Source organism: Emydura macquarii, unplaced genomic scaffold, assembly GCF_026122565.2.
Source record: "Emydura macquarii macquarii isolate MOO-44397 ecotype Brisbane River unplaced genomic scaffold, CSIRO-AGI_Emac_v2 contig_2372, whole genome shotgun sequence".
Lineage (NCBI taxonomy): Eukaryota > Metazoa > Chordata > Testudines > Chelidae > Emydura > Emydura macquarii.
In genome coordinates this window covers 2285828-2311419 of record NW_027132509.1, presented here as the reverse complement: position 1 = coordinate 2311419, position 25592 = coordinate 2285828, and the positions used below count along the sequence as shown (strand labels likewise).

The 25592-nt window shown below is 35.6% G+C and overlaps 1 protein-coding gene across 2 annotated transcripts; it reads left to right on the top strand.

Annotated features, from left to right (window-relative positions):
• The first annotated feature begins 44 nt into the window (after window positions 1-44).
• On the top strand, window positions 45-25592 carry TIAL1 (TIA1 cytotoxic granule associated RNA binding protein like 1). 2 transcript variants are annotated; one of them, XM_067561323.1, is made up of 12 exons: window positions 45-260; window positions 8445-8541; window positions 11998-12147; window positions 12413-12467; window positions 14352-14439; window positions 16385-16460; window positions 20146-20254; window positions 20562-20657; window positions 20771-20855; window positions 21381-21504; window positions 22011-22150; window positions 23535-25592. In XM_067561323.1, the coding sequence occupies exons 1-12, from the start codon at window positions 232-234 to the stop codon at window positions 23650-23652; spliced, it is 1167 nt and encodes a 388-aa protein (XP_067417424.1). In that variant the 5' UTR covers window positions 45-231; the 3' UTR covers window positions 23653-25592. The 2 variants fall into 2 exon arrangements, with proteins under 2 accessions (XP_067417424.1, XP_067417426.1); XM_067561325.1 differs by lacking the exons at window positions 45-260; window positions 8445-8541; window positions 11998-12147; window positions 12413-12467; window positions 14352-14439 and adding an exon at window positions 15581-15910.

Here is a 25592-nt window from a genome sequence, read left to right as displayed (position 1 = left end):
GGAGCGGGCTGCGGCTGCGCAGTTCGCGGCTTCCTGAGTGGCTGGTGGCGGCGGCCATTTTGTGGTGCTGCCTCTCTCTCTCCCCTGCTCGGACTGCGGTGTCGGGACCTGGCGCGGGGGCGAGACGGAGCGAGGGGAGCCGGGGCCCTCACCCTCACTTTCCCTTCTCAGTGCGCGGCGGAGCCCCCCAGCGCACCCCCCGAGACAGCTGCGAACGGCCTTCACGCCGTGATGGAAGACGACGGGCAGCCCAGGACCCTGTGAGTGAGGAGGGAGCGGGTGGGAGCCGGGCGGGGAATGGGGCCCAGGGGGACGGGGCAGGAGCAGCCCTCGGGTGGAGAGAGGCTTGGGGAAAGCTGGGGGCTAGGGGGAGGATATTGACGGAGGGGATCAGAGGAGGGGGAGCCGGACTGGGGGACCTGCTGCCGGAGCGTGAGGGGCTTGGCCGGGGGGGAGGAGGAGGAAGGCGGATATTGACGTGGGCGGGGGGGGGGACTGGAGAGAGGGAGGAAGGCAGAGGATACTGACGGGGGGTCTAGAGAAATTGGGAAGTGGGGAGAGAACAGAGGCTGGAGGAAGGGGGAGGATATTGACTGGGGGGGGGGGAGGAAAATGGATGATGGGCGCGGGGACGGGTCCCAAATTGGAAGTGTGGGAAGAGTAAAATACTGGTGGTGGGGAGGGTCCAGAAACTGAAAGGTGAAGTGAGGGAGGAGGAAAGGAGGTTGGATGATACTGACTTTGGGAGGGAAGGGGGGAGCCAGAAGCTTGTGTGAGCATAGAGGGAGGCACTGGAGAGATCCAGAATCATGGATGGGGTGCATAATCAATGGTGGACAAGTTTCGAGGACGGTATGCTCCTTACTGTACTCTTGAGGCTACGTAGAGAAAGAGTAAGGTAGTGATGTACATAGGCCTCCTTTGCTATTGCGACCAAAACTTCCCTTCACCCATATGAATTGTATATATGGCAGAAGAATACCCACTGTTGCTCCAAGATAAATGGATTCTTCATGGTTAAAGTTTGTGGCTGTCATGAAACAGAAGTTCATTGTTTCACCTCCTTTCCTGGAGTGACGTGAAGAACATTGTGAAAAAGAATTATTTCCTTAAAACTGGGTGTTTGGCAAAGACATTTTTTTTTCTCCAGTTCTCATATAGTATGTTTTATGCTAGGCACTGTCATGAGAAATCACTACATCTTGAGTGTGTCAGTGTGTGGTTACTTACTAACAACTTGGTGGTTTCCTTCTAAGCAAAGGAGCTTAATCTTAAAAAATTCCTTAAAAATAAACAAATGTGAGCTTTTGAGCGGCTTGGTTTGCTAATGGTTAAATTGAAATCTGTTGTGCCTTAGTTATGTTACAACAAAATACTCTATTTTTAAATTAAGTCGGGGTTCCTGGAATGTATAAATAGGCACTCTTTTTTTTTTTTTTTTTAAACACATATAAATCTAAATAAAATAAATTCTGTTCAAACTATTTTCCACTAGTTTATAAACTCACCTCCCCCTGCCAGTTTTGTGAAGAACAGTACCTACTATCTGAAATACAAAAGGCTAAGACTGTGCACGTGAGAAAGAAAGATGATGTCTTTTTTGCCTGCCTTTGGGAAAGTACATTTAAAATGAGCTTGGAGGGCTAATTTGGGTTGTTAAAATACACTTAAAAATGCAGACTGAGTTGGGAATAAAATCTGTCTTTAATCAATTTTATTTTTCTGGGTAATATTGTCTGTTTCCCTCCTCTCTGCCAATCCACAAAAATTGGATTTGATTATGCCTAATTTAACATAACAATTACCAGGCTTGCCTTTGTTCTCTAAGGTGCATACTTTGAGTCATTGCACCCTAAATAACTTTTAGGAATGGATATTGACTGCCCAAAGGGACTCAATTCACACGTAAATGACAGGGAGGAATAATCTTAAGAATGCTGCTTTTTTAGCGGAGGAAGGAGAAAGAATAAGGTGTACAGTGAGGTTTAATTTAGTTTTCTTTTAATGAATCAGATATCATGATTTCTCCCTTCCCCTTTAAAAACAAACAAACAAAAACCCGAAAAACTTCTCAGAAAGTTAGAACTAGGCTAAGTTTTAAATGTACTTTGGTTGCTGCTGCTATCAAGTTGTGGTTTTGAGTTAGTAGTTTATACTTTTTACTAAAGCGTCTGGAAGTGACCTGGTTTAACCCTTAGCCATTTTATGACAAGATTACATTTGTGCTAAGATGTCTGAAATACCACGTCAGAAGAGCTGCAGAAGAAGACTGAATAATCATGTATGATTATATGTCTGCTTAATTTCTCAAGTTAATATACAGTAAGTGCTTTTCTTAAAATACAAAGAATTTTCTCTTGCACAGTACTATAAAAAATCCTGCTGTAGAATTGCTTACACATTCCACTCACCTCTAGCTTTACCTGAAATACGAATAATGTTTTAAAATTTAGGAATCTCACGTAAATGTTCATTTTATGTTTTTTATTCTTTTTTTTTTAAGATTATTAGCCTACATTAAACCATTCATGTGTAACATTCATGCCCTTTCATTTGAACAAGTTGCTCATGGACATCTAGTAACAAATAGTAATATTGCACTTTGAAATCTTAAGTAATTTTTATAAAGTAGGTATTTTATCTTTAAACCCAACTGACCAGTTAATTGTGTAATCTTGTGGTCAATTAAATTAGTGTCAGTTCTGTGCCCATGTTGTATTTCACTTACCGGAGAAAATGTATCTCAGGAGTTCTTTTCTACTGCCACACTGTAAATTCTATATGTTAGTGTTTTTGCCCCTATAGACACCTGCAGGCTGGGAATCAAATGTTTTAATTGGCAAAAAACCCCAAAGGCATTAGATCCTAAGTAATTATTTTAAATATTCATTGCCTACAATATTGACTTATTTTGTCATACTTCAAGTGGTATTATAATTTTGCTTTCTGATGTGTAATTACTTTTTTAAAGTTCCAGGGGGGTAGCCGTGTTAGTCTGTATACAGCAAGAATAATGAGAGTTCTGTAGCACTTTAAAGACTAACAAATTTAATTTCTGCAGGCATAAGCTTTCGTGGGCTGTAACCCACTTCGTCAGACAAAGTTACAGCCCACGAAAGCTTATGCCTGCAGAAATTAAATTTGTTAGTCTTTAAAGTGCTACAGAACTCTCGTTGTTTTTACTTTTTTGAAGTGCAAAGTATCTGAAAAATCTTAATACTAGAAAATAAAGACCATTTAACTTCTCTCTTATATAGAAGGCTTTTATATAAATCTGAAAAAAATTTTAGTTGGCTCACTTGTCAGTGGAAATGGTAGTATTTCGATCAATTTTCAGCTTATATTTATAGCTCATCATAACATGACAATATGGTAAAGAAGAGAGAATTAACCCTAACTCTGTGCAGTGTCTGGATTCTGATCAAAGCCTCTCCTTATTAACATAATATAGAAAGTAACAGCAAAGAGGTACTTTTGAATTGATCCTCAGTGCTACACTGGTTGAGACTAAAATCAGTTTTCAGTCTAGAGATAATAAAATATATTAGACTAACACATTTTAATACAAGTTTTTGATGAGTACTTTAGGACTTATTGGTATCACATCTTGTTGTTAGGGAAGTTTGGGTTGGAATCAAACTTATTCTTGTAAATTCTGTGAGATCCTGATCCTTCAAAAGTAGTGGACACTGAAGTCCTATTACTTTGATTCTCTCGGAAGCTATAATGTGAGTCCTGCCAATGATCTCTAGTCTGACATCTCTACTCTGACTTGGGACTGCCCTTTTTGCATACTAAACTTGTTCATTCTCCATTTTAGCAGTCCTTGAATAGTCACCACTATACACAAAGGTGTTATATCACCCACTATGCCAAATTATGTATTTTGGAATGTGGAATCTGATCCATGGGGCACTGAGTGAAGACTATTAAACTTTGAATCTCAAGTTTAACTTGAAGTGAAGTCTTGTAGATTAAACATAATTTCTTTTTAATTGAAATTTTGTATAGATAGCTTCCACTTCTGGAATTTCCAATGCTTTTCCTTCAGCTCACCAGCAGTATCTGTGAGGTGACCTCCCTCTTACCAAGTCAGAGATACAAAATTCCTGTGAAACTTTCACCGTATCACTTGCCCCTTTTATTACCCCTTTCCCTTCCTTTTCCTCCTTTAAATACAGAATTTGCCATTTTTGCATATTGTCTGCATTGCTTCACAAACATTCAGTATCTTTCTTTATGGAAGAACTTTGACAGGCCAAAAAGGAATAGATGAATATGGCTGTCCTCTTCACTTTTCTGCTGTAAAGCGATAAAAAACACATCACCTTCATAGAGCTCTTTTTCTACTTGAGTTTGATCCTCAGCTTAGTTGATTGTTGGTGTACTCTGTTGTTATGATTTTTCTTTCCAGTTTAACAGGATCTGTGAAGCTCAGATATTGTTTCTTGTTCTGTATACGTTGTCAAAATCATTCAATAGTACAATATCTTGGAACTTATGTGTCAGAATATAAATCACTTCTGGTATCTGGTCTAGATTTTTAAACTCTGCCTATCAGTGTAGTAGCTAAGTGCCACAAATTTATAGAAGTGAACACACAGAGATGTTAATATGCATGAAGCCACAGCATACATTGTATTGATGTCACATGAACTAAGGAGACAGCTTATAGAAGTATAAGAAGTGCCTTTTTCTGTTGTTTAATGTTTCAATTTTGCAAAACCACAATATTCTCCTGTGGGTTATAACAACATAAAAACATGGAAGACCATGCAAATAATATTTTTAAAAGCACTTGCTTTGCTCCAAGCATTATATTGCATAGTTCTGCAAGCTTAGTATTTTATAGTCTAAAAGGTGTACTATATTTAAACTATACACAATTTAGATTAAAAAACCCTTATAGGCTGGCTGCTTGTTGCAAGGGGCTGTTTCCCTAGCTGTTGTGAAGTCACAAATAATTGGCTTGCTACTCAAGCCAAGCTGGTGATTTGTGGCTTCATGGGGAGTGGATTTTGGTAACTTGTAGGGCTTCTATTCCAAAGGTGCTGAATGTCGTCTTATCCAGGTTATTTGGGATATTCCAGCACTTTACACCAAAGTTGTTTGATGTTTGTATTTTGTTTTAAGTCATCTTTGAATATATTGGAGGTAGTACTAATATTAAGTGCAAAGACTACATAAATGTTGAGGTTAAATCTTCACCTTTAACTCCCACTGACCCAAATTTATTGAAGTTTGCATGGCCAAATTGCTCATGTAATTCTAGAAATCAGGACTCTATGCAGATATTACTATGTTATTTATGTTATTTAACATTATATTACAGATTGGTCTGAGTGTACGTTTACACAGCAAAAATAACAAAACCACGACTGAGATTCTCAGAGCATGGGTCAGTTGACTTGGGGTTATGGGGCTTGCGCTACAGGGCTAAAAATAACAGTGTAGACGTTCCTGTTTGGGCTGGAAGCCCAGGCTCTGAAACCCAGCTCCAGCTCAAATGGGAATGTCTACACTGCTATTTTTAGCTCGATAGCATGAACCTGAGTCAGTTGAACTTGGCTCTGAGACTTGCCGCGGCAGGGTTTTTTTGTTTTTTTCTGCAGTGTGTATGACATGTACCTTGAGTCTACAGTACTGCAGTTTCAGAATGGTAGCAATTTGAGAATAGCATCAACTGCTTTTGTCTATTTTTTTATAATACTAAAAGCTGAAAGAAAACATACTACCATATGGAGTGATACAATTATCTAATATGCATTTTTTGAATTTTTAAAAACTTGTTCTTAAACCAATAAAACATTACACTTCCTTCTAATCTAGGAATAAATTGACCAGAGTAGTATTGCTTTTTTCCATAAGGAAGCAGCCCACTTAATGGCTGAAACATGAGTTACAGCAAGTTCTTAGAACTATTATGAAAAAGTTTAGTAGTTTTATATAACTACCTATTGTCCTTTTTAGAAATTTATTAAATTAGTGTGAAGAATTCCTGAAGAATGATTTTCTAGTTTCTTGCCAGCATGAAAAAGATTCTGTTTTGTATAGTTTTCCACAATATTAATATACACCTTGGAATATGAATGATGCTCTTTCTGACCTTTTACTATATTGCAGACATTGTCTTCTTCCCTCATTTCTTTGTCTGAGTCAATAGAGATGAAGCCAACAGGACTTCATTGTGTTTACTTTCATGTTTTTGTAGCAGCGCAATTGATGATGGACTATGTACACCATTTGGGAATTGTGTTACTTTATACTGCTGCAGAGCTTGCAGAGGAAACAAATGCTAGTTATGTAGGTCCTGCAAAAATAATGGTTTTCTTGACAAGGATTTTTTATTTATAATCTGGAGGTTATTTTTTCATCTGAGTCTAGTAACTTCCTCAAAGATTAAGTTCTGGGTTCAGACTATGAATAATGTTTCAAAAATTTATACATTAAGTATTGTTTAGTCTACATTTTTTTTAAATTTAAACTAATTTTAGTATGGCATATATTTATGTAGTTTGAAAAGATAATTCATGTTCTTGTAGCGAGGTAACATAGAAGAAAGTTTTAAATCTTATGTTGCATTTCAGAGAAAGATGTGATATGTATCAGCAGTGATGTTAAAAGTAGCAACAGAAGTGCAGTTCTCAGTGTTTGTGTAGCTGGTTGCTGTATATTTTCTCTGTCTTTTAAAAAAAAAAAAAAAAAAAAAAAGCCAAATAGCTGGTTTGTCTCAATATCTTTTTAAAGAAGTTATTAGTTCAGTGAAATTTATTCTGAGTAAATTTTCCCTATTAAAGAATTTGTAAATATGCATGCATATTCTAAATGGGAAAATTTATAACCAGGTGGTATCTAAAAAAGTTATTCTGGACCCCAGTTAAAACTTAAGACCTTGAGAGATAAGCAAAACAATAGTTAACAAACACTTCTTTCAAACCTAATAGGTTTTCTCTTGATTTAGATTTGTGTGATACTGGTGTAAAACCAAAGAAGTAAGTAGTGTTGATTTCAGCTTCACTGGAGTAAAAGACTGACCAATAGGGAACTATAACATTGGTAAAGTGTTTATTTCAAGTTTTTCAAAGGTAATAAATAGACAAAAGGGAGTAAAATATAAGGGTTTAAAAAGTGAATTGAAAGATATTTGGTGTTTCTCGTTTGTTGAAGGAAATAACTTTTCAAACAAAGGCTTTAAATAGCTTTCACTTACTATGTAGTGATATTCCTGCCTTCGTTTTTATCCATATGTATTAAACATCATAGTGAAGTTGTTTGAAAATGACACATAAAAGCGAAACTTCTGTGATTTAACAGGCATAGTTGAATACTTAAAGTTAGGTGTCATTTTGACACTCTTAAGTTGTAAATATACCTAAATGATGTGAATGTTACTGAGCTCCCGATTGGAGACTTTATTGACAAATGAACGCACTGGATATCATTGTACAATTTTATACAAATTGGAACAAATTCAGTTCCATACCTGTGCATATAATTACTGAAATTTGATCGTTCAAATTTGAAAATGTCGATTTTCAGCAGTTTTTTGTGATATGGCTTTATCTTTTGTGGAGGTGAACTCTAGATACTCTGCTAGCTTTCAGTATTGAAGAAAGTAAATGAACTTTTCCGTTGGTGTTTGAGTAGGATTCTTTTTTCATCTGAAATTGACAGACTGATACGCTTTTAAATGTGGACTTTGACTTGGTTGTGTAAGTACTAAAAAGTTCCTAAGGTTTAAAAAGGAAACCGTGACAAAGGCAGTGTAGTAGTTGGTATCGGAATGACTTTTGATCAAAACTTGCAAGGATTTGTTTTGTTTTAATACACTTACCCTCCCTCTGGAATGCCAAGTTACCACAATAGGTGTGAATGGAACACTCCTTGTCTATAGTACCCTCTCCTCAAATGACTAGATGCAATAGAGCAAAAGAATTGAGCTCTCGAATTGTGAGAACTTGCCATCTTCACATGTGGCTGAGTTATATATCAATAAAATATTAAGAAATATGATGATGATGGCTATATAAAAGAATAATTTTTCCTACCCTCAAAAGTGGTGTTAAGTGGCTAGTCAGTGGCTAGCAAAACTTGATTTTAAATATCCTTCCCAACTTGATTGTCTGCTCTCTGGACATTCCAACATCCCCCTCCAACAATTTTTGTTTCTGAAGAGTTTTGCTGCTGACAAAAATATTTGTCTAGAATTACATGACTATTTATAGTTTCATTATCTCAGTTGCATTGCCAATCTAATAATTTAGAAAATTTTGTTAATTTAGTAACAAAGAGAATAAGTTCATATGCAAATACTGTAGAGTATTTTGTTCAGTGTGGGATGTTTAAAAGGTTTTACAAAGAAATCACATAATATGTAAAAATCTAATATAAACTTGAAGATATAAAGTTGCTGGATTTAAAATATTGTTTATTTTCTTGTGTAGCTATGTAGGAAACCTCTCCAGAGATGTGACTGAAGTACTTATACTTCAGTTATTCAGCCAGATTGGACCATGCAAAAGCTGTAAAATGATAACAGAGGTAAGGCCTTCTATTTCCAAATGGTATAAAATATAGCATAACTGGCTTTGCATAAAAATGCAGAAAATGGGAGAGGCAGCATATCTCTGCAACTCAGATGTATGGTGGAATGTAGCTTCCTAGGCAAACTGTATTTGGTCTTGACTCAGCAGTTGTCAGCTTGTACTCATGTGACAGTTTTTTTTGCCATACACTCTTTAGGTTCCTTCCAAGCCAGTCTTCAGCTTATATAATTGAGCATCGGCATCATTTGGTTTCTTGATAACCAAATGGGAATTTCTAGCACCGCAGACACCTTACCCAGTCTTTGTAGTTCTACATTTTTAATAACCATAGAAAGAGCATGTAAAACATGCACTTCAGTTGAATTATAGTAATAAACCTACTATAGATAAATTCTCAATCACGCATGTTCACTTACTTACCTATTGACTTTAGCAGCTGTCAATAAATAGCCTAGAATGGATAAGGGTGTGAGATACTCCAACATCTTTCACTGATACAGGACTGGTCCACCAGTCTACTAGTCTGTCCTTCAGTCATCTGTATAGGAAAGAAAATAGCTCAATAAGACTGGAATCAGTGCCGTTTTCTTAGTCAAATTGTGGGTTTCTCCTGTAATAAAGTATCCAAATAGTGCCCAGTTATGGCCTGTAAAATGTGTGTACATTCAAAGTTCACTCTGAATTCGGTGGTCTGTAGTAGTACCAAATTTTAAATGCTTGCTTTTAGAAATAATTAACTGGCATTTTCATCTTGTCTGAGTTTCAGGTATGCAGATTGAGAGAAAACAGAAAATGGAATGTATGATGTGTTTTCTGTTAGGGTGGTTCACTACAAACAGCATATTAAAACTTGTATTTTATATTATGTTTAGTAGGCTGCAAATATCTGTCTAGTAATTAATCTAATTCAAATATAGATTGAAATATTGCATGGTATACTGGTGGTACAGTAGGAGTACAACAGCTTATGGAAATGCATTTCAAACATAGTTTGGGTAATAGATATCTTAAACACTTTTACTCCTTGTTTCTATTTGTACACCTGGAAAATGAGTACATAATTTAAGTTCAACTGTCAGACTCTCTTCCAGAACTAGAGTAGTGTGTGCATTCGCAGGTGCAAAAGCTATATTGTATATAAAGCTACACTGTATACAGGTTGGACTGCACCTGCCCGCTCTGTCCTTGTCTCTAAAATCAGTGTTTAGTCCTCATCTTTTCATGGGCACTAAACTGGCTAACCATTTAAGTGCATCTTGCTCAAGCCCTCCTCACATCTCCTCTATCATCTTTCTCAGTGGAGATAGTATGGAAGGTGCATTCGTTTCTTCCACAGGGCTAATTAGCATACTACTTTCCTTTGCTCTCAGTTCTGTGCTTCCATTTTGTTGTCCTGCTTGTAAAAGACATGGCACAAAGTCGAAAATGACTAGAGATTTTGAGTGCTCATCTTCAGATGCCTTGAATGGGTTTGATTTTTTTTCAGTGTGTGTCTGCTGAGTAATTTTTGCAATTTGGGACCCTCTTTAAGGTATTTTGAATTGGACACCCAAAAACTGAGGTACACAAAATCACTCTTTAAAGGGCCCCTCTTTTTTTTTCAGTGCTAAGAGCTACCCTGAATGAGACCTTCGTTTGAAATTAGGATGAAAACAGGGCAGGTTCTAATGGAAGAATAAACTCTAATACATGCATTATGGATCCTGAGTTTCCTTCATTCTTGCTCTTTATGCAGCTGGAATGTGGAGGGGAGAGAGAGAAAGGGGGCTTTAAGCTTTGCTTGTATCTGTGGTGTTCTGGGGCATCTGGGGACCTACCCCACCACTGGTTTTTAGAGCAGTCTCATGGCTTCTCTAACTTAAAGCTATGCTTCCCGAGCATCCTGCAGCCACATCCTGTTCTCCTCCTGACATGCCCCTATCAAAAGGGCTAAGAGGAGGGCCAGCGTAGAGCCCATGTGCTGGCTCTGCACCAGTTTGCAGGCCCCCTGGATTGATGGTGTTTCGGAGGGCTGTTTCTACTCTCTCTGTTGTCCCTTTGAATCACTTTAGGGCCAGACGATCCAGTTCTCTTATGTCAATATCAGAGATGTGGGTGGATGGTTTCCTTCCTTTATATCCATCTGAAAACTATATATGAGCGCTTACGATCCCTTAATCAGGATTTTTTGTATCTGATGCTTCGTGTCTGAAACTACATATTGGCAAATGTGGCTAATGAGAGGTAAAGCAGTGTGAAACAAAGACCCAATCTCCACATATTTGCCGGCACTGCTGGAGAAAGTGCTGCTGTGCAATAGGACGATGGGGTAGCAATTAATTTACAGCAGAAATTTTCCTATACATGTGAGAGAAGGCAGAAGGGGAAATGGGCTTCTTACAATAAACTTAATTTTGTTTTAGATTAGCTGTTTTTCAGAATTTGCTTTATGAGCTCTTTGGTCTTGGGATTGTACATGAAATATCAGTAATGCAGATATCCCTGTGTAAAACTATCCAATTTAGTGCATACTGCAAACATTTTTTCACAAAGCCTAAAACCTAGTGTTTGAATTTCATATGTAATGATGGTTATGATTTGATTGGCTTCTCAGAAGTCATTGGCTTTCTTTATATTTAATATTGCTGTTGTATTTAATAAAACAGTTTATCAATTAGTATGATTTAAAAGTGTACCTATGGGCAAATGCGGGCTGTTTGCACCCTTCCTTTTCCCTGTTTCATAATGTATAAAGAAAGTCTGACAGGTTTGTCTGCTTAGAAATTCAAATCTTTCTAACCCTAGCAGTTCCTATCATACTGTATGGATGATTGGAGACCATGTAGCATTATGATATCACAAGTATTGAGACTAAAATTTGACCAGTTGTGAAAAGAGAATTTTTAGTCACTTTCACACTGTGTTTTACTACTGTTAACTCATTGACTCCTTTAAAAGTTATTTGCTCCCAATTGTTCATAAGATTCAATATTTTCATTTGTTGGGGCTAAGAAAGCTCTCCTTGTTTTCTGGTCTACCAAGGAGTCTTTTGACAAAATCTTTCCTTTATTTGCCAATCAGGAGGAGGAAGAAGAAAAACTTGGAAGGGATAGGAGGGAAATGATAAACCTTTCAGGCTTTCTTTATACCTGTTAAAGATGCAGAATTTCCCAAACCCATTTTCCCCTCTGCAGGTCACCTTTAAGGTAGCTAGGTATTATAACTAGGTATTTATTAAATTTAGTAGACTATAGCTAAGTGAAGATTTAAAAAATGGGTTTAATCTGTATAAGAAGTGTCCACTTTTTTCCAATATAATTGAAGTATCTTCAAAAAGAGTTGAATTTTAAAAATTATAGTTCAATATATTATGTTCTTAATGTTGTTTTAAAGGTTATATCATAAACTAATGCAATAACATTGTTAAAGTTTCTCGCTATAAGTAATATTTTTTCCTGGATTTTCTTCTCAGCAACCCGATAGCAGAAGGGTCAACTCTTCTGTTGGATTTTCTGTTTTGCAGCATACAAGCAATGACCCTTATTGCTTTGTGGAATTTTATGAACACAGAGATGCAGCTGCTGCATTAGCTGCTATGAATGGGAGAAAAATTTTGGGAAAGGTAAGTTCTATATAAAAACTCTAAGGTTTAAGAAATTAGGTTTATGTAAAAATATTTAAATTATGATGTGAAGAATTTCACTGAAAATGATTATTCACAGTCTTATTTAAAAAAACAAGACCTTTACATTTGCTGGTACCTTAAAAAACCTCCAATTATTTCTTTTGGAGGAGAACTTGTGTAGGTTAACATTTGTAAGTAGCCTTTGAGTTTACGTTAATTTCTAGTTTTATGAATTTATACTAAATCTTACATTACTTTTCAGGAGGTCAAAGTAAACTGGGCAACAACACCAAGTAGCCAGAAAAAAGATACATCCAGTAAGTAACGCCACAGGATTATATTGTGAAATATTTGTATGGAAATTAGTGTAAAAATAGGTTGCATTCACAAATGTCTAAATACTATATTTTCCCTCTCTGTCTTGTTGAGTTTTAATGACAAATACCCACATTCATGTTTTATAGTTGAAGTCTTAAAATGTTCCCTGTGTTTTACTCTATTTTACGTATGAGGGAAACAAAAGAATGTAACGGCCATACTGGGTCAGACCAATGGTCCATCTAGCCCAGTATCCCTTCTTCCAACAATGGCCAATGCCAGATGCTTCAGAGGGAATGAACAGAACAGGGCAATTATCAAGTAATCTACCACTTGTCCAGACCCAGCATCTGGCAGTCAGAGGCTTAGGGACACCTGGAACATGGGTTGAATCCCTGATCATCTTGGCTAATAGGTTCATGGAGGACAGGTCCATCAATGGCTGTCTAGTTCTTTTTTAACCCAGTTATACTTTTGACCTTCACAGCATCCCCAACAATAAGTTCCACAGGTTGACAGTGTGTTGTGTGAAAAAGTACTTTCTTATGTTTGTTTTAAACTTGCTGCCTATTAATTTAATCAGGCGACCCTTGGTTCTTGTGTTATGTGAAGGGGTAAATAACACTTCCTTATTTCACTTTCTCCACATCATTCATGATTTCATAGATCTCTATCCTACCCCCCTTGTCTCTTTTCTAAGCTGAACAGTTGCAGTCTTTTTAATCTCTACTCATATGGAAGCTGTTCCATACCCCTAATTATTTTGGTTGCCCTTCTCGGTACCTCTCCCAATTCTAATATATCTTTTTTGAGATGGGGCAAGCAGAACTGCATGCAGTATTCAAGCTGTGGGCGTTCCATGGATTTATATAGTGGCATTAGGACATTTTCTGTCATCTGTCCCTTTCCCAATGGTGCCTTATATCCTGTTAGCTTTTTTGACTGCCGCTGCATATTGAGCACATGTTTTCAGAGAACTACAATGACTCCGAGATCTTTCTGGAGTGGTAACAGCTAATTTTAGACCCCCATCATTTTGTATGTATAGTTGGAATTATGTTTTCCAATGTCCATAACTTTGCATTTATCAACATTGAATTGCATCTGCCATTTTGTTAACTAGTCACCTAGTTTTGTGGGATCTTTTTGTAACTCTTCGCACTCAGGTTTCGGTTTAACTATCTTGAGTAATTTTGTATCATCTGCAACCTTTGCACCTCACTGTTTACCCCTTTTTCCAGTTTATTTCTGAATATGTTGAACAGCACTGGTCTCAGTACAAATTCTTGGGGGGATTCTGCTATTTACCTTTTTCCACTGTGGAAACTGAACATTTATTCTCACTCTTTGTTTCCTGCCTTTCATACAGTTACTGTCCACGAGAGGCTCTTAGCTCTTATCCCATGACTAAGCTTTGCTTTAAGAGCCTTTGGTCAAGAACCTTGTCAAAGGCTCTCTGAAAGTCCAAGTACACTCTGCATTGGCTCTCTTGTCCGCATGTTTGTTGACACCCTCAAAGAATTCTAATAGATTGGTGAGCAATGATTTCCCTTTACAGAAGGCATATTGACTCTTCCCCAACAGATCATGTTCATCTATGTCTCTCATAATTCTGTTCTTTACTATAGTTTCTACCAATTTACCTTGTACTGAAGTTAGACTTACTGGTCTGTAATTACCAGGATCGGCTCTGGAGCCTTTTTAAAAAATCTGAGGTGGCAAAGCTAAATTACTGTTGAATGTCTGATAGAATCCTTTAATTAAATTTCCTGGGGATTCCTGGTTCCCACTCCTTTGCTCAAATTCACTTTCTCAAAAGTATGCAAGGAGTTAAATTATTAGATAGCAGTTAAATATTTGATTAGATAATGCTTTATTTGCAGATCACTTCCATGTGTTTGTTGGGGATTTAAGTCCAGAAATAACAACAGAAGACATCAAGTCAGCATTTGCTCCTTTTGGTAAAATATCGTAAGTATCATAATGAATACTGCAAACATCAGTTCAAAGAAAACTCTAGCACAAGTTTGTTTTTTGTCTGAAATAGTATTAATCTTTTTGCAGATTTTTGTGTGATAAGGTTTTGATTATATTGGGGTGGGCGGTGAGAGATGTCTTCATTTCATCTTGTGCATCACATGTTTGTAAATACAATTAATTCTGTTCTCCAATCTTGTTGAAAGCAGTTTGCTTTTAACCTAATTTATATACTAAGGTCCTTCTGGTTTTTAATTGATAACCAGAAAAATAACAAAGCAATAGCTTTTTTTAGTGTGACTGATTTTTTTGCTTAGTGTTTGGATGCAGAATAGTGATTTCAAAAATTACAAGTATTGTGTATTCCATCTGATTTGCCAATAGACAGTATAGGAAAGCAGGTAAATACCAAGGTATACTCTTATGATGCAGTAAGTGTAGTTAGTTGTAAAACTTAGTTAAGTTGTGAAAATATCTTGTTTAAATGTAAGTCTTTTTCCTGGAATATGAAAGAACTTTTCAATTAATAGAAGGGGGGTTAAGTTAAAAGTACAATATTTCAATGAAAGAATGCTGTGTTTATTATAATTGTGCACACTTCTGCCAGTTAAGGGATAAATATCTATCTATATTACATATTTGAGATTAGATTTTAAAACATCTGTTGTGTTTTAATTGAACATGTTAAATGTTACAAGAGTTCTTGGAGTGCTAAATCATGTATGTCTGTTTTTGGTTGAATAAGCTAGCTGTTTCAAAAAGTATCACTTTCTTCTTAAAATCCTTTAAAAAAAATTACACAAACATTTTGTGTTACTTTACAGGACTATATTTCTGCTAAGAACAAAAATTATAATTTTTCTTGCTCTGTACATTTTTAAATGAACCATAAACCTTATTTCTTATCTTCTGCTATTTTGTTGTTTACTTTGCTTTTTATCTCTAAATGTGGTAAGTAGTACTGTTTTAAAAATCAATATAAAAAGAATACAGGTTTCTATTTCTCAATCTATATTTATACCTGAGACCTGCAGTTTTTCTAAAGTCCAAGTCACAATTAAAAGTAATAGCATTCTGGTTATTTTGCAGAATTGCTCATAAGAATGGACAGGATCTTGAAGGCTAACTGCAAGGAACTGTGCACACTGGAACTCAGTTGTAGATTTTTTCTCATTTCTATTTATTCTTATTATACATTATTTATATATACATATTTTAGTATTTACATTTTAACATTCTATATTCAGTGCAGTTCTATATTTTCCAATCATTTTAACTTACTCACTAAAAATTTCTGTGTAAATTTGTTGTTTTCGTACTGGTGTGCTTAGCATTGTTGTTAGTTTTATTATCCTTTCTTAAATTTCTGAAAATGTCAATTTTTCAAAATTTACAGCTGCCCAAACTCCAAAATGATGGTAGAGAATTGACCAAGAAAAATAAAGAAATCTGTTAACCAGGCCATGTATGCCTTTTAATTCCTATTTTTTTTCCTCTTTTTCAATTTTTTAATATTTCATATATTTTGTATCACTAGGCAGAAGACATTTAACTATTTAGAAAATGCATGGTAAAGTAGATAGAATTGTTACAGTAATTTATAGAAAAGTAAACCTTAGAGGACCCTAGCTAATAGAATATTAGAAAAGGAAACTTTGTTCCTTTTTAAACTTCGAATTTGAACATTTTAGTTTTAGCCAGAAGAGGTTATGTGGATAGGTTGCATGTTTATTACATGTTATTTTTTTGTCCTACTGCTTTTTTCTAACAGGTAAAGAAGCAATAGGGAGAGTTCAGGAATGGCTATAGTTTTAGGGCTAACTGAATTTATAAAAAAAGAAAAACAAATATGCTCACAATACAGTGTGTGTGGTTCCTTTTAGTTTTTATTTTGAAGGTTAATAATAATTCCCTTATATAGCTGTGCTTCTTTTCACAGGGATGCACGGGTAGTTAAAGATATGGCAACTGGAAAATCAAAAGGCTATGGTTTTGTATCATTTTATAATAAACTGGTGAGTAACTGCACTGCAGGATTAATTTATATACAGACCAGTATTTATACAGAACAGTAGTTAAAGATACAACTTGAAATCATCTATATTTAAAAAAAAAAAACATGAAAAAGGTTGAAAATTTCAGGTACTAACCCTGCCAGAGACATCTTGCCAATTTTTGTAATTTTACAGTCATTTTCCCCCCCTTTATTAAAAAAAAAAAAAAAAAAAAAGTTTTTCCTCCGCTTTTGCTGTGGTACTCTTACTAGGGATCCCTTTCCTCAGGGAAACTATTGAAATTGACTATAAACAAAGTACTGTCAAACACAAGGTAAAAATACGGTAAAAGTGAAGAGATCTCCCCCCTTCCCATCTTAAAAATAGTAGTATTTAAATATTTAAAAATATTCCAGACAGAAGTGACTTAAGTTCAGTATCACTTCAATAGAATAGCTAAAAATCTTAGTTTTCAGAATGTATTAAATAAGTAAAATGTTCCATACAGTTAATGATATATCCTCATTATTTATGGTAACAAGGTGCTTTTTATAAAGAGTAATTTTAAGTAATAGCATATATTAACTAGAATATCTGAGAACATACTGTGAAATGAATTGTCCACACAACATAGCTATGAGAAACAGAGCTATTTTTATACACAAGTACTTGAGAGATTGTTTATATAGCCCCTCCATATTGCCTTCCAAAGCTTGTTCTGTATATTGAAAAAGAGACAAATGTACAAATATTTCAGGGGCTTGGGATTATAACAAACATGTAGTATGTTGTTACTAGAAGTATTTCACATTGAGATTTTTGTAATGTTGTGATTTCATAGTTAAAGGGACTTTCCATGATGAAAATAATATTTAAAAAAGCTTACCTGCGTTATAGATACCTTGGTTTTATTAAAATTGAGAACATTGAAACTGTAGTTTACATTTTACCACTTATGCGCTGTCTAATTTGCATTCCTTAATAGAGAGCAAACTAGATATGTCTGTTTTATTTTCTGATTCTCATGCGCTATTCTCATGCGCAGGTTTCCAGACCTGCGGAGGAAATGCTTAAAGTAAACCATTTATATAGAAACCTAAATTATTTGATTGTTCCTTTTAAGAGTGTACCAGTGAAAAGTACAGTTCAGTTTGGAACTTGGTATTTTCTTAGAGTCAAGTAGGAGCGCATAATTTTGTAGCAGCTTCTTTAATTAAAAATACCCAAAACTCTAATGGATGACAATCCTAGAAAAGGCTGAGTTTGGTTTTTTTCTTGAGCTATAGTCTCTGTAGATCAGTCGCTGTTTATACTGCATGTGTCCTCCTGCTCTTCTTAGGTGTCCCTCCCTTTCTCTATCATATTTAAGAGTCTCATTTCCCCCACAAAAAATATGAAACCCTTTGATAGTTTTAGGGCCCAATCTTACAAGTTCCTGAGTGCTTTTCACTCTAATGGAAGATGAGGCACTTGAACTAGGGGGAGTGGTAGGGAAGGTAGGGATAGGATTCAGAGTGACCTAAACAAACTGGAGGATTGGGCCAAAAGAAATCTAATGAGGTTCAACAAAGAAAAGTGCAGAGTCCTCCACTTAGGAAGGAAGAATCCCATGCACAGCTATAGACTGGGGACCGATGAGCTAGGCAGCAGCTCTGCAGAAAAGGACCTGGGGGTAACAGTGGATAAAAAGCTGGATATGAGTCAGCAGTGTGCCCTGGTTGTCAAGAAGGCTAATAGCATATTGGGCTGCATTAGGAGGGGCATTGCCAGCAGGTCACGGGAAGTGATTATTCCCCTCTATTCGGCATTGGTGAGGCCGCATTTAGAATATTGTGTCCAGTTTTGGGCCCCCCCACTACAAAAAGGATGTGGACAAGTTGGAGAGAGTGCAGTGGAGGGCAACAAAAATGATTAGGGGGCTGGAGCACAGGACTTATGAGGAGAGGCTGAGGGAACTGGGCTTGTTTAGTCTGCAAAAGAGAAGAATGAGGGGGGATTTGATAGCGGCCTTTAACTACCTGAAAGGGGGTTCCAGGGAGGATGAGGCTAGGCTCTTCTTGGTGGTGGCAGATGACAGAACAAGGAGCAACGGTCTAAAGTTACAGGGGGGGGAGGTCTAGGTTGGACATTAGGAAAAAGTTTTTCACTAGGAGAGTGGTGAATCATTGGAATGGGTTACCTAGAGAGGTGGTGGAATCTCCATCTTTAGAGGTTTTTAAGCTGAGGCTTGACAAAGCCCTGGCTGGGATGATGTAGCTGAGGTTAGTCCTGTTTTGAACAGGGGGTTGGACTAGATGACCTCCTGAGTTCCCTTCCAACTCTAATATTCTATGATTCTATGATAACTCTTGAAAATTCTCAACACACTGCAAGACCAGGATCACTGTTATATCTCATCTGCTACCGTTCCTGCTTTTCTCTTTAAATTCCTCCCAGTCTTCTCTGATTCATCTTCTCAGATTCTCAGTTTTGTACCTTTTGCAGTTCAGGGAGATAGAACCTATCCTAGCCCCCATGCTTTTGAAACAGCCTTCCAAACTGTGCCATGTGCCCCATTTCTCCTCCAAAAATCCTTTTTTTCAGTATACTACTTCTGTATCTACGAGTAATTAAACTCCCTTTATGGTGTCTGCATTAAACTGTTCAGAGTATGGATTGTCTGTTTTCCCTGTCTGAATGATGGTGTCTGCTCTTAAGGCTCTGTAAATGTTGGACTACATTCAGAGGTGATGTAAGTTGTATATCACGAAGGGGCAAATGGGAGGATGTAGCAGGAAAAACAGATAATAGGACAGTATAAGGGTTGGGTGGTAGAGAAGATGGGGCCCATTTCAACTTTGCAAATTCCTCTAAGTTACAATTCTGCCTTCTCAGGATGTGGTATTTCCCCTTACACCACCATTTGCTAACAAAATTTAACCAATATGCAAAGCAAGTATTAAATGGAAAATGGTCTTGAAGATGAAGATGCAATACACTTTTGCAGCAATTCCTTCTTGATAAATAACTTGTTCTGGAAATCTGTAGGTCAGAAATGTATTTATTACAAAAATTCTAGATTAAGCAATAAAATCAAGGAAATTCATGATTGATTATTGTTTTTCTACAGTCAAGCATAATATGTTCTTGTCACTTTTCATCTTACTATTAAATGCTTTTTTGTACACTACATTCCCAATATAGTTATTGGTAACAGACTAATTTTAGTGTCCTTTGAGTTTTGCATAACTAAACACCTTATATTTTGGTTTAATTTATTTTAGTTAAGACTGCTTTTGATAGTCAGGTGAACTTTTTGTATAACTTTGTGGTCAGGGGATAACTGGGTATTCAATTAAAAGCTTTGTTTTTTGTTTGTTGTCTAGCTATCATATCTTTGCTATGTACATGGCTTCCATTGTCTTCTATTGTATATATCCTGTACATTGGAAATAGCAGTTCTTTTACCAAAACACTGTTTACTAGTGAAGTAATTTTTTTATTACTGTATTTTGATAGTACTGCAAAATTTTATGATGTAGCTGCTTTAATGTATTTCTTTCCACAAGTCTTGAAGACTGCAATAACTTTATTAGTAACTGGTATTGCTGCTTATATGTAAATTAATCCCAATGACAAATGCCTACATTCTCAAAAGAAGTAGGCTTAATTATCTTCTCTCCTTGTTCTCACATGTTGAGTGAGTCTTAATTCTGATGTCCTTCAGGATGCAGAAAATGCAATTGTGCACATGGGAGGACAATGGTTGGGCGGCCGTCAGATCAGAACTAACTGGGCAACACGAAAACCACCTGCTCCTAAAAGTACACAAGAAAGTAAGATGCTCATGTTAACCTTGTATTAGCTCTCCAGAATATGTGTTCTTATGCTGGACTTTATAATGTTCAGTTAGCAATACACTTAAGCTACCAAATTCACTTCACTTTTAATTCAATATGTGTTTGATTCCCAGATATTCAGGAATAAAAGGCCTAGTATATTAAAATCATTATCTTTTTTTCCTGTTAATTTGTCTTAAAACATTGAGCAAATTTGTCAAATGTATAATTTTGTAATTCTATAAAAAATTATTGGAAAGCAGATCCTGTCATAATGTTTTAAAATGGCCCTTTCTGTATATAGATAGCACGAAACAACTGAGATTTGAAGATGTAGTAAATCAGTCAAGTCCAAAAAATTGTACTGTTTATTGTGGAGGAATTGCCTCTGGACTAACAGGTATAATTTATTTTATTTTATTTGTGGGGGGGGGGGGGAGGGGTGTTAAACAACTAATGCATTTGGCGCTCCAAGGTTGCTAATAAGTTGGTTGAAAATATCATCTGTTTTAGATCAACTTATGAGACAGACATTTTCACCATTTGGACAGATTATGGAAATAAGAGTTTTTCCAGAAAAAGGCTACTCATTTGTCAGGTAAGGCTGTTAAACTAAATCTATGATTGTTTGATGTATTAGTGTTTCATGTATTGTTCTGTAACATGTACTTGAATTAGCAGTGCTGTTAAATTAAAAGCTGTCATTCTGCAGTATACATTTGTAGGAGAGATTGAAGCTTTTAAAATGGGTATGAGCATTTCTCCTTAAAAAATAAAGGCCTTCAAAGGCAGCCACAGTTTAGTGTAAGATTTTTGCATTTCTTGTGATTAGAACTGTCATCCTTCTCAAAACTTGTCTAAATTTTTAGTTTAAAAAAATTGAAGTAAATTTCTGAACAAAATAGTTTTTGATTTTTTTCACATAATTTGGTGAATTCAATACAAATTCACATGAGTCAATTGACCGATATCTGCATTTTGGGGGTGATGGGGGAGGAGAAAGAGTTTCAGCCAACAGTTTTCACCAAACTCTACTTGTGATGCATAAGTCACAACTTTAAGGTAATAGCACTATCAATTATATTAAAACATGGTGTTCTTTTCATTTCTATTTCATCCCTAGGTTTTCAACCCATGAAAGTGCAGCACATGCTATTGTTTCAGTCAATGGAACCACAATTGAAGGACATGTTGTTAAATGCTATTGGGGTAAAGAATCCCCTGATATGACTAAAAACTTCCAACAGGTAATTAAATTTTAAATGTTTTTAGTAGTTGGAGTGTTTTTGTATAAGCCAGCTGTGTTAAGTAAGACCATTATTTCTCTCCATTGATAATTACTAATTTATTAATTATGTAATACAATTAGTGAAATTGCATTGTCTGGTCTTTTTGGTAGTGCACATTGCAGTTCATTACTAGATTCAGCTTGCGGCTTTGTAGGAACATAACTTACTGCCATTTGGTATGATTCAAGATTGGGGGGGTGAGAGGGAGACCGCTCTAGCAAATATCTGTATTCTTGCTAATTGAGCTATTGAAGACTAACTCCATATCCAGCCAAATATTTTATGATGATAATGAAATCTTAAATTCCTTATTGCAAAAACAATTCATTTTTAGTAATTAAAGCAAAGAATTGTAAATCCAGCAGTGTCATAACACTGTAGATTTAAGGTTTTGCCTTTGCCAGCAAACATAAAATTTAATATGTCCATAGGACCTGTGGTACTATGAGCTATTTTTTGTCTAGGTTGATTACAGTCAGTGGGGGCAATGGAGTCAAGTCTATGGAAATCCACAGCAGTATGGGCAATATATGGCCAACGGATGGCAAGTACCATCTTATGGAATGTATGGTCAAGCATGGAATCAACAGGGATTTGGAGTAGAGTAAGTGATTATACTTTTTTCAAATATATTTTTAAAAAGGTATGTTGCATTTCTCCAGAAATGTTAAAACTCTTCATTGATCCTCACTTAGATTAATTTGGCATCAAGAGTACTCAGCTTCAAGCCTTTCCAGCCAAACCCTGTGAACTAGGAAACTTAAGTCTCTTGCATCTCATGCTCCCTGAGGAGTTTATTCAGTGCATTATGATTTACACTTGTTTCAACATTTGGTGCAAATTGGTGTTCTGACATAAAAGGTAGACTTTTTGCTTCCGTGGTGGACTCCACTAGTCTTGATTCAAAAGAATTTAACAGATGACTTTCTGTGCTCTTGGATGGGGATTATTTAAAAAAAAAAAAAAAAAAACACACTTTAGCTGAGAACAATCATAATGCCATGTGACCCAAAAGCATTTACCTAAGTGGCATACTAACTCTGAAGGGCAGGGACTGCATAACTGATCATTCATCCACCCATAAGAGTATTTAAAATATTTTTCTGAGGACTCAGGACTTCACAGTAATATTTTTTCACTGCTGACTTATCAGTATGTTCTCCCACTCCGACCCAGATGTGATACTTATGCATCAATGATGTTGACAGAAATTTGCACAGCTCTTGGAATAATGTTAATTCTTGCTGTAAAATCAGCGGAGAAGTTCATATTGTTTGTCTGTACCCAAGTGTGTTTCTTCAATTAAGTGACTTCAGACTGATTGTTGTATTTATATTTCCATTTGAAATAAAGTCAGAGAAATGTAAGTATAGCTATAGTAAGAATTTATATTTAAATTGTAGGTGTATCTAAGTAATACACAAAAATCTGTCTAATTAGACTAAATTTATCTTTTAATGCTATATTGAAATCTTTCTTGCATTTGAATATTAATGGAAAAGTGCAATATATATATTGCTGAGCTTATAGAACTAAGTTGCTCCAAATACTGAAGTTGCCAAGTCATCAGCTCTTGTAGATAAGAAAACTGTACTGGGTCCAGAGAGCTCTTTAAAAGAATGGAATGTTTCTTCTCCATATGAGCTAAACCAATTCTGTCAGATTTGTTTAACTTGAAAGGGGTGCATTTAAAGTTGATTTCCTTAAGAACTATCTTTTATGTATCTGAATGATACCTTTTTGCTTTGGCGATTGCTAGCTCATACAGCTAGAGTGTAGGTTTCTTGGATTGTGGTTTTCTAGAGACAGGCACATTTTAGCACAAAAACCTGCTCTAAAATCTTCCTGGATGTGCATTATTTTTGTGAAGAGAAGTTGGAAAGTTTTTTACCTTGGCAGGATTAGAAGGTAATAGAAATAGTACCAGATTTTGCATCTCTTTAAATAACTTGATTGGCTTGCCTTTTTTGTTTTTGTTTCTTTTAAAGCCAATCTCCATCTGCTGCCTGGATGGGTGGATTTGGTGCTCAGCCTGCCCAGGGACAAGGTGCTCCTGTAATACCTAACCAAGCTGGATATGGTATGGCAAGTTACCAAACACAGTGAGCTGGGACTCTGTTTAAACGTGTGTATTTCATGATAGGCTTCAGTTTCCAGTGATACTCTGAAGACTGGAATGTAGACACCGGAAAAAGAAAATATTTATTTTAAAAATGGAAATGTTTGGAACCTTTAGCACAGCTTTGCTTTGGTGAAGAACACAAATGTCTTCTAGTTCTGCCTTTTTAAGTTTTTGTTCATGATGGATATGAACATGTTTTTCTTTGTGTACAAAAACTAAAATAAAGTCAATAAAGACAATTCTGACTACAAATTTTGATATAGTAGGATAAATGGCTAATGAATTTGATCCTTAGATTACCATTCCATTTTTTTGTTCTGTCTTCAGTATTTTATATCACTGTGCTTTTTAAGAGAAATGACATTGAAATACAGTAAGTTGCTTTCAGTTAAACACAAATCCTGAAATTGACGGTGGACCAATCATTACACCCTGTAAGACAGTAGTGCTTTTTCAACAAACATGAGGGCGTCATTCAGAAAACATACATGCTCTTAGAAATAATTTTTTAAAAATATTTAATTTTTCTATATGCTTAAAGAAACTGAAGTCTGATAAAATAAACTTTCAATATAAGCTGAAAAACATTACTGTCTGAGCTATTTGAGCAAAATTTGCTGTCCACATTCAGGCACATATTAAGACTTTTCAGATCTGGTTTGCTTATTAAAACTGTAGTAATTGCATTTAATTTTGAGAAGCAAAAATGTTTTTTGCAAGTATGGTGTTTGTATTAGTCAGGCAGTCATACTTGTGCTTTTACATAAAGTTTGAAGGCTACACATTGTAAATATTTAATAACTACAATGTTTCAAAAGCATGCTCAAACATAGAAGTAGCAATGTAATTATTCAGAGTAATACTTAATATACTCTACTGCTTTAAGTGCAGTAGACTGACAAGAATGTGCAAGACTGACATTTCCAAAGTTGGCTATTATGTAAAGTTACATAAATTACTATACAAAGAGCCTTAATTTTAATTTCATAATTCTTTAATGCATTACCATTTGTCACTAGAAATCTGAAGTTTTTGCTTTACATTATTTGGTATGTAAATACCTTCGTTAACCTTGTAAACCTATTTCAAGGTTATTATAAGTTGTATAGTATCTTGAGTGTTTTGAAAAATCTTGGGATGTTTTTTAAATCTAGAAATATTTTGCCCAAGAATTTTTTAAGATTGTTAAAAACATCTTATTTTACAGAGTATTCAATGTGCCATTTGGTAAATGGAGATGCAGTTGAAACAGTACACTGAGTTGTGACTTATTTTTAACTAAAGTTTTTGTCTTTATGGGTGGTTTGCATGTGATGAACCTGTACAGAGGCTGGGTTGTTTGTGTACTGAGTGTGTAAATGGATAAATCATGAAGATGTTTAAATGGTATAATTGGGTTATTTCTGAATTATTTTATGAATACATTGATATAAACTGCCTCAATAAATTTGAAGTTGAAAGTGAATGTAAGTTAGCTATAAGTACTGTGTTTTACCTCTGACAGCTAGGGGGTGCAAATGTTTCAGCTGTATATTTGAATACACTGACACAGGCACTGATTTTAAAAAGCATATAGGACATGGTATGGTACTCCAGAGAAGTAAATTTGCATTAAAAATCGATTGTTGCATTTAAAGGATTTACAATTCAAAAAGTGTCTGAGAATCTGGATATTTTAGTCTGTTCTATTTCTTTCATAGATATTATTTTAGTTTCAGATTAGAATAGGATTTGCAAATGGAAAATTGCAGTTTAATATTACAAATCTAGCCAAGTTGTAAAAATGACTATACATCTTACTGCTTTAGAGAATTGAATGATTTATTCATTTCTTTTTGCAGCAAAATCACTTACAGAATCTTTACCTCTTAGATCAGTTTGAAAAGGAGGCGTTTTAAAAGAAATTAGACAATGAGGTAAATTA

Coding starts and splice junctions, on each gene's coding strand:
- TIAL1 (XM_067561323.1), top strand. CDS start 232: ATGGAAGACGACGGGCAGCCCAGGACCCT. Junction 261..8,444: donor GACGGGCAGCCCAGGACCCT/GTGAGTGAGGAG, acceptor TTTCTTGTGTAG/CTATGTAGGAAACCTCTCCA. Junction 16,461..20,145: donor TATCATTTTATAATAAACTG/GTGAGTAACTGC, acceptor GATGTCCTTCAG/GATGCAGAAAATGCAATTGT.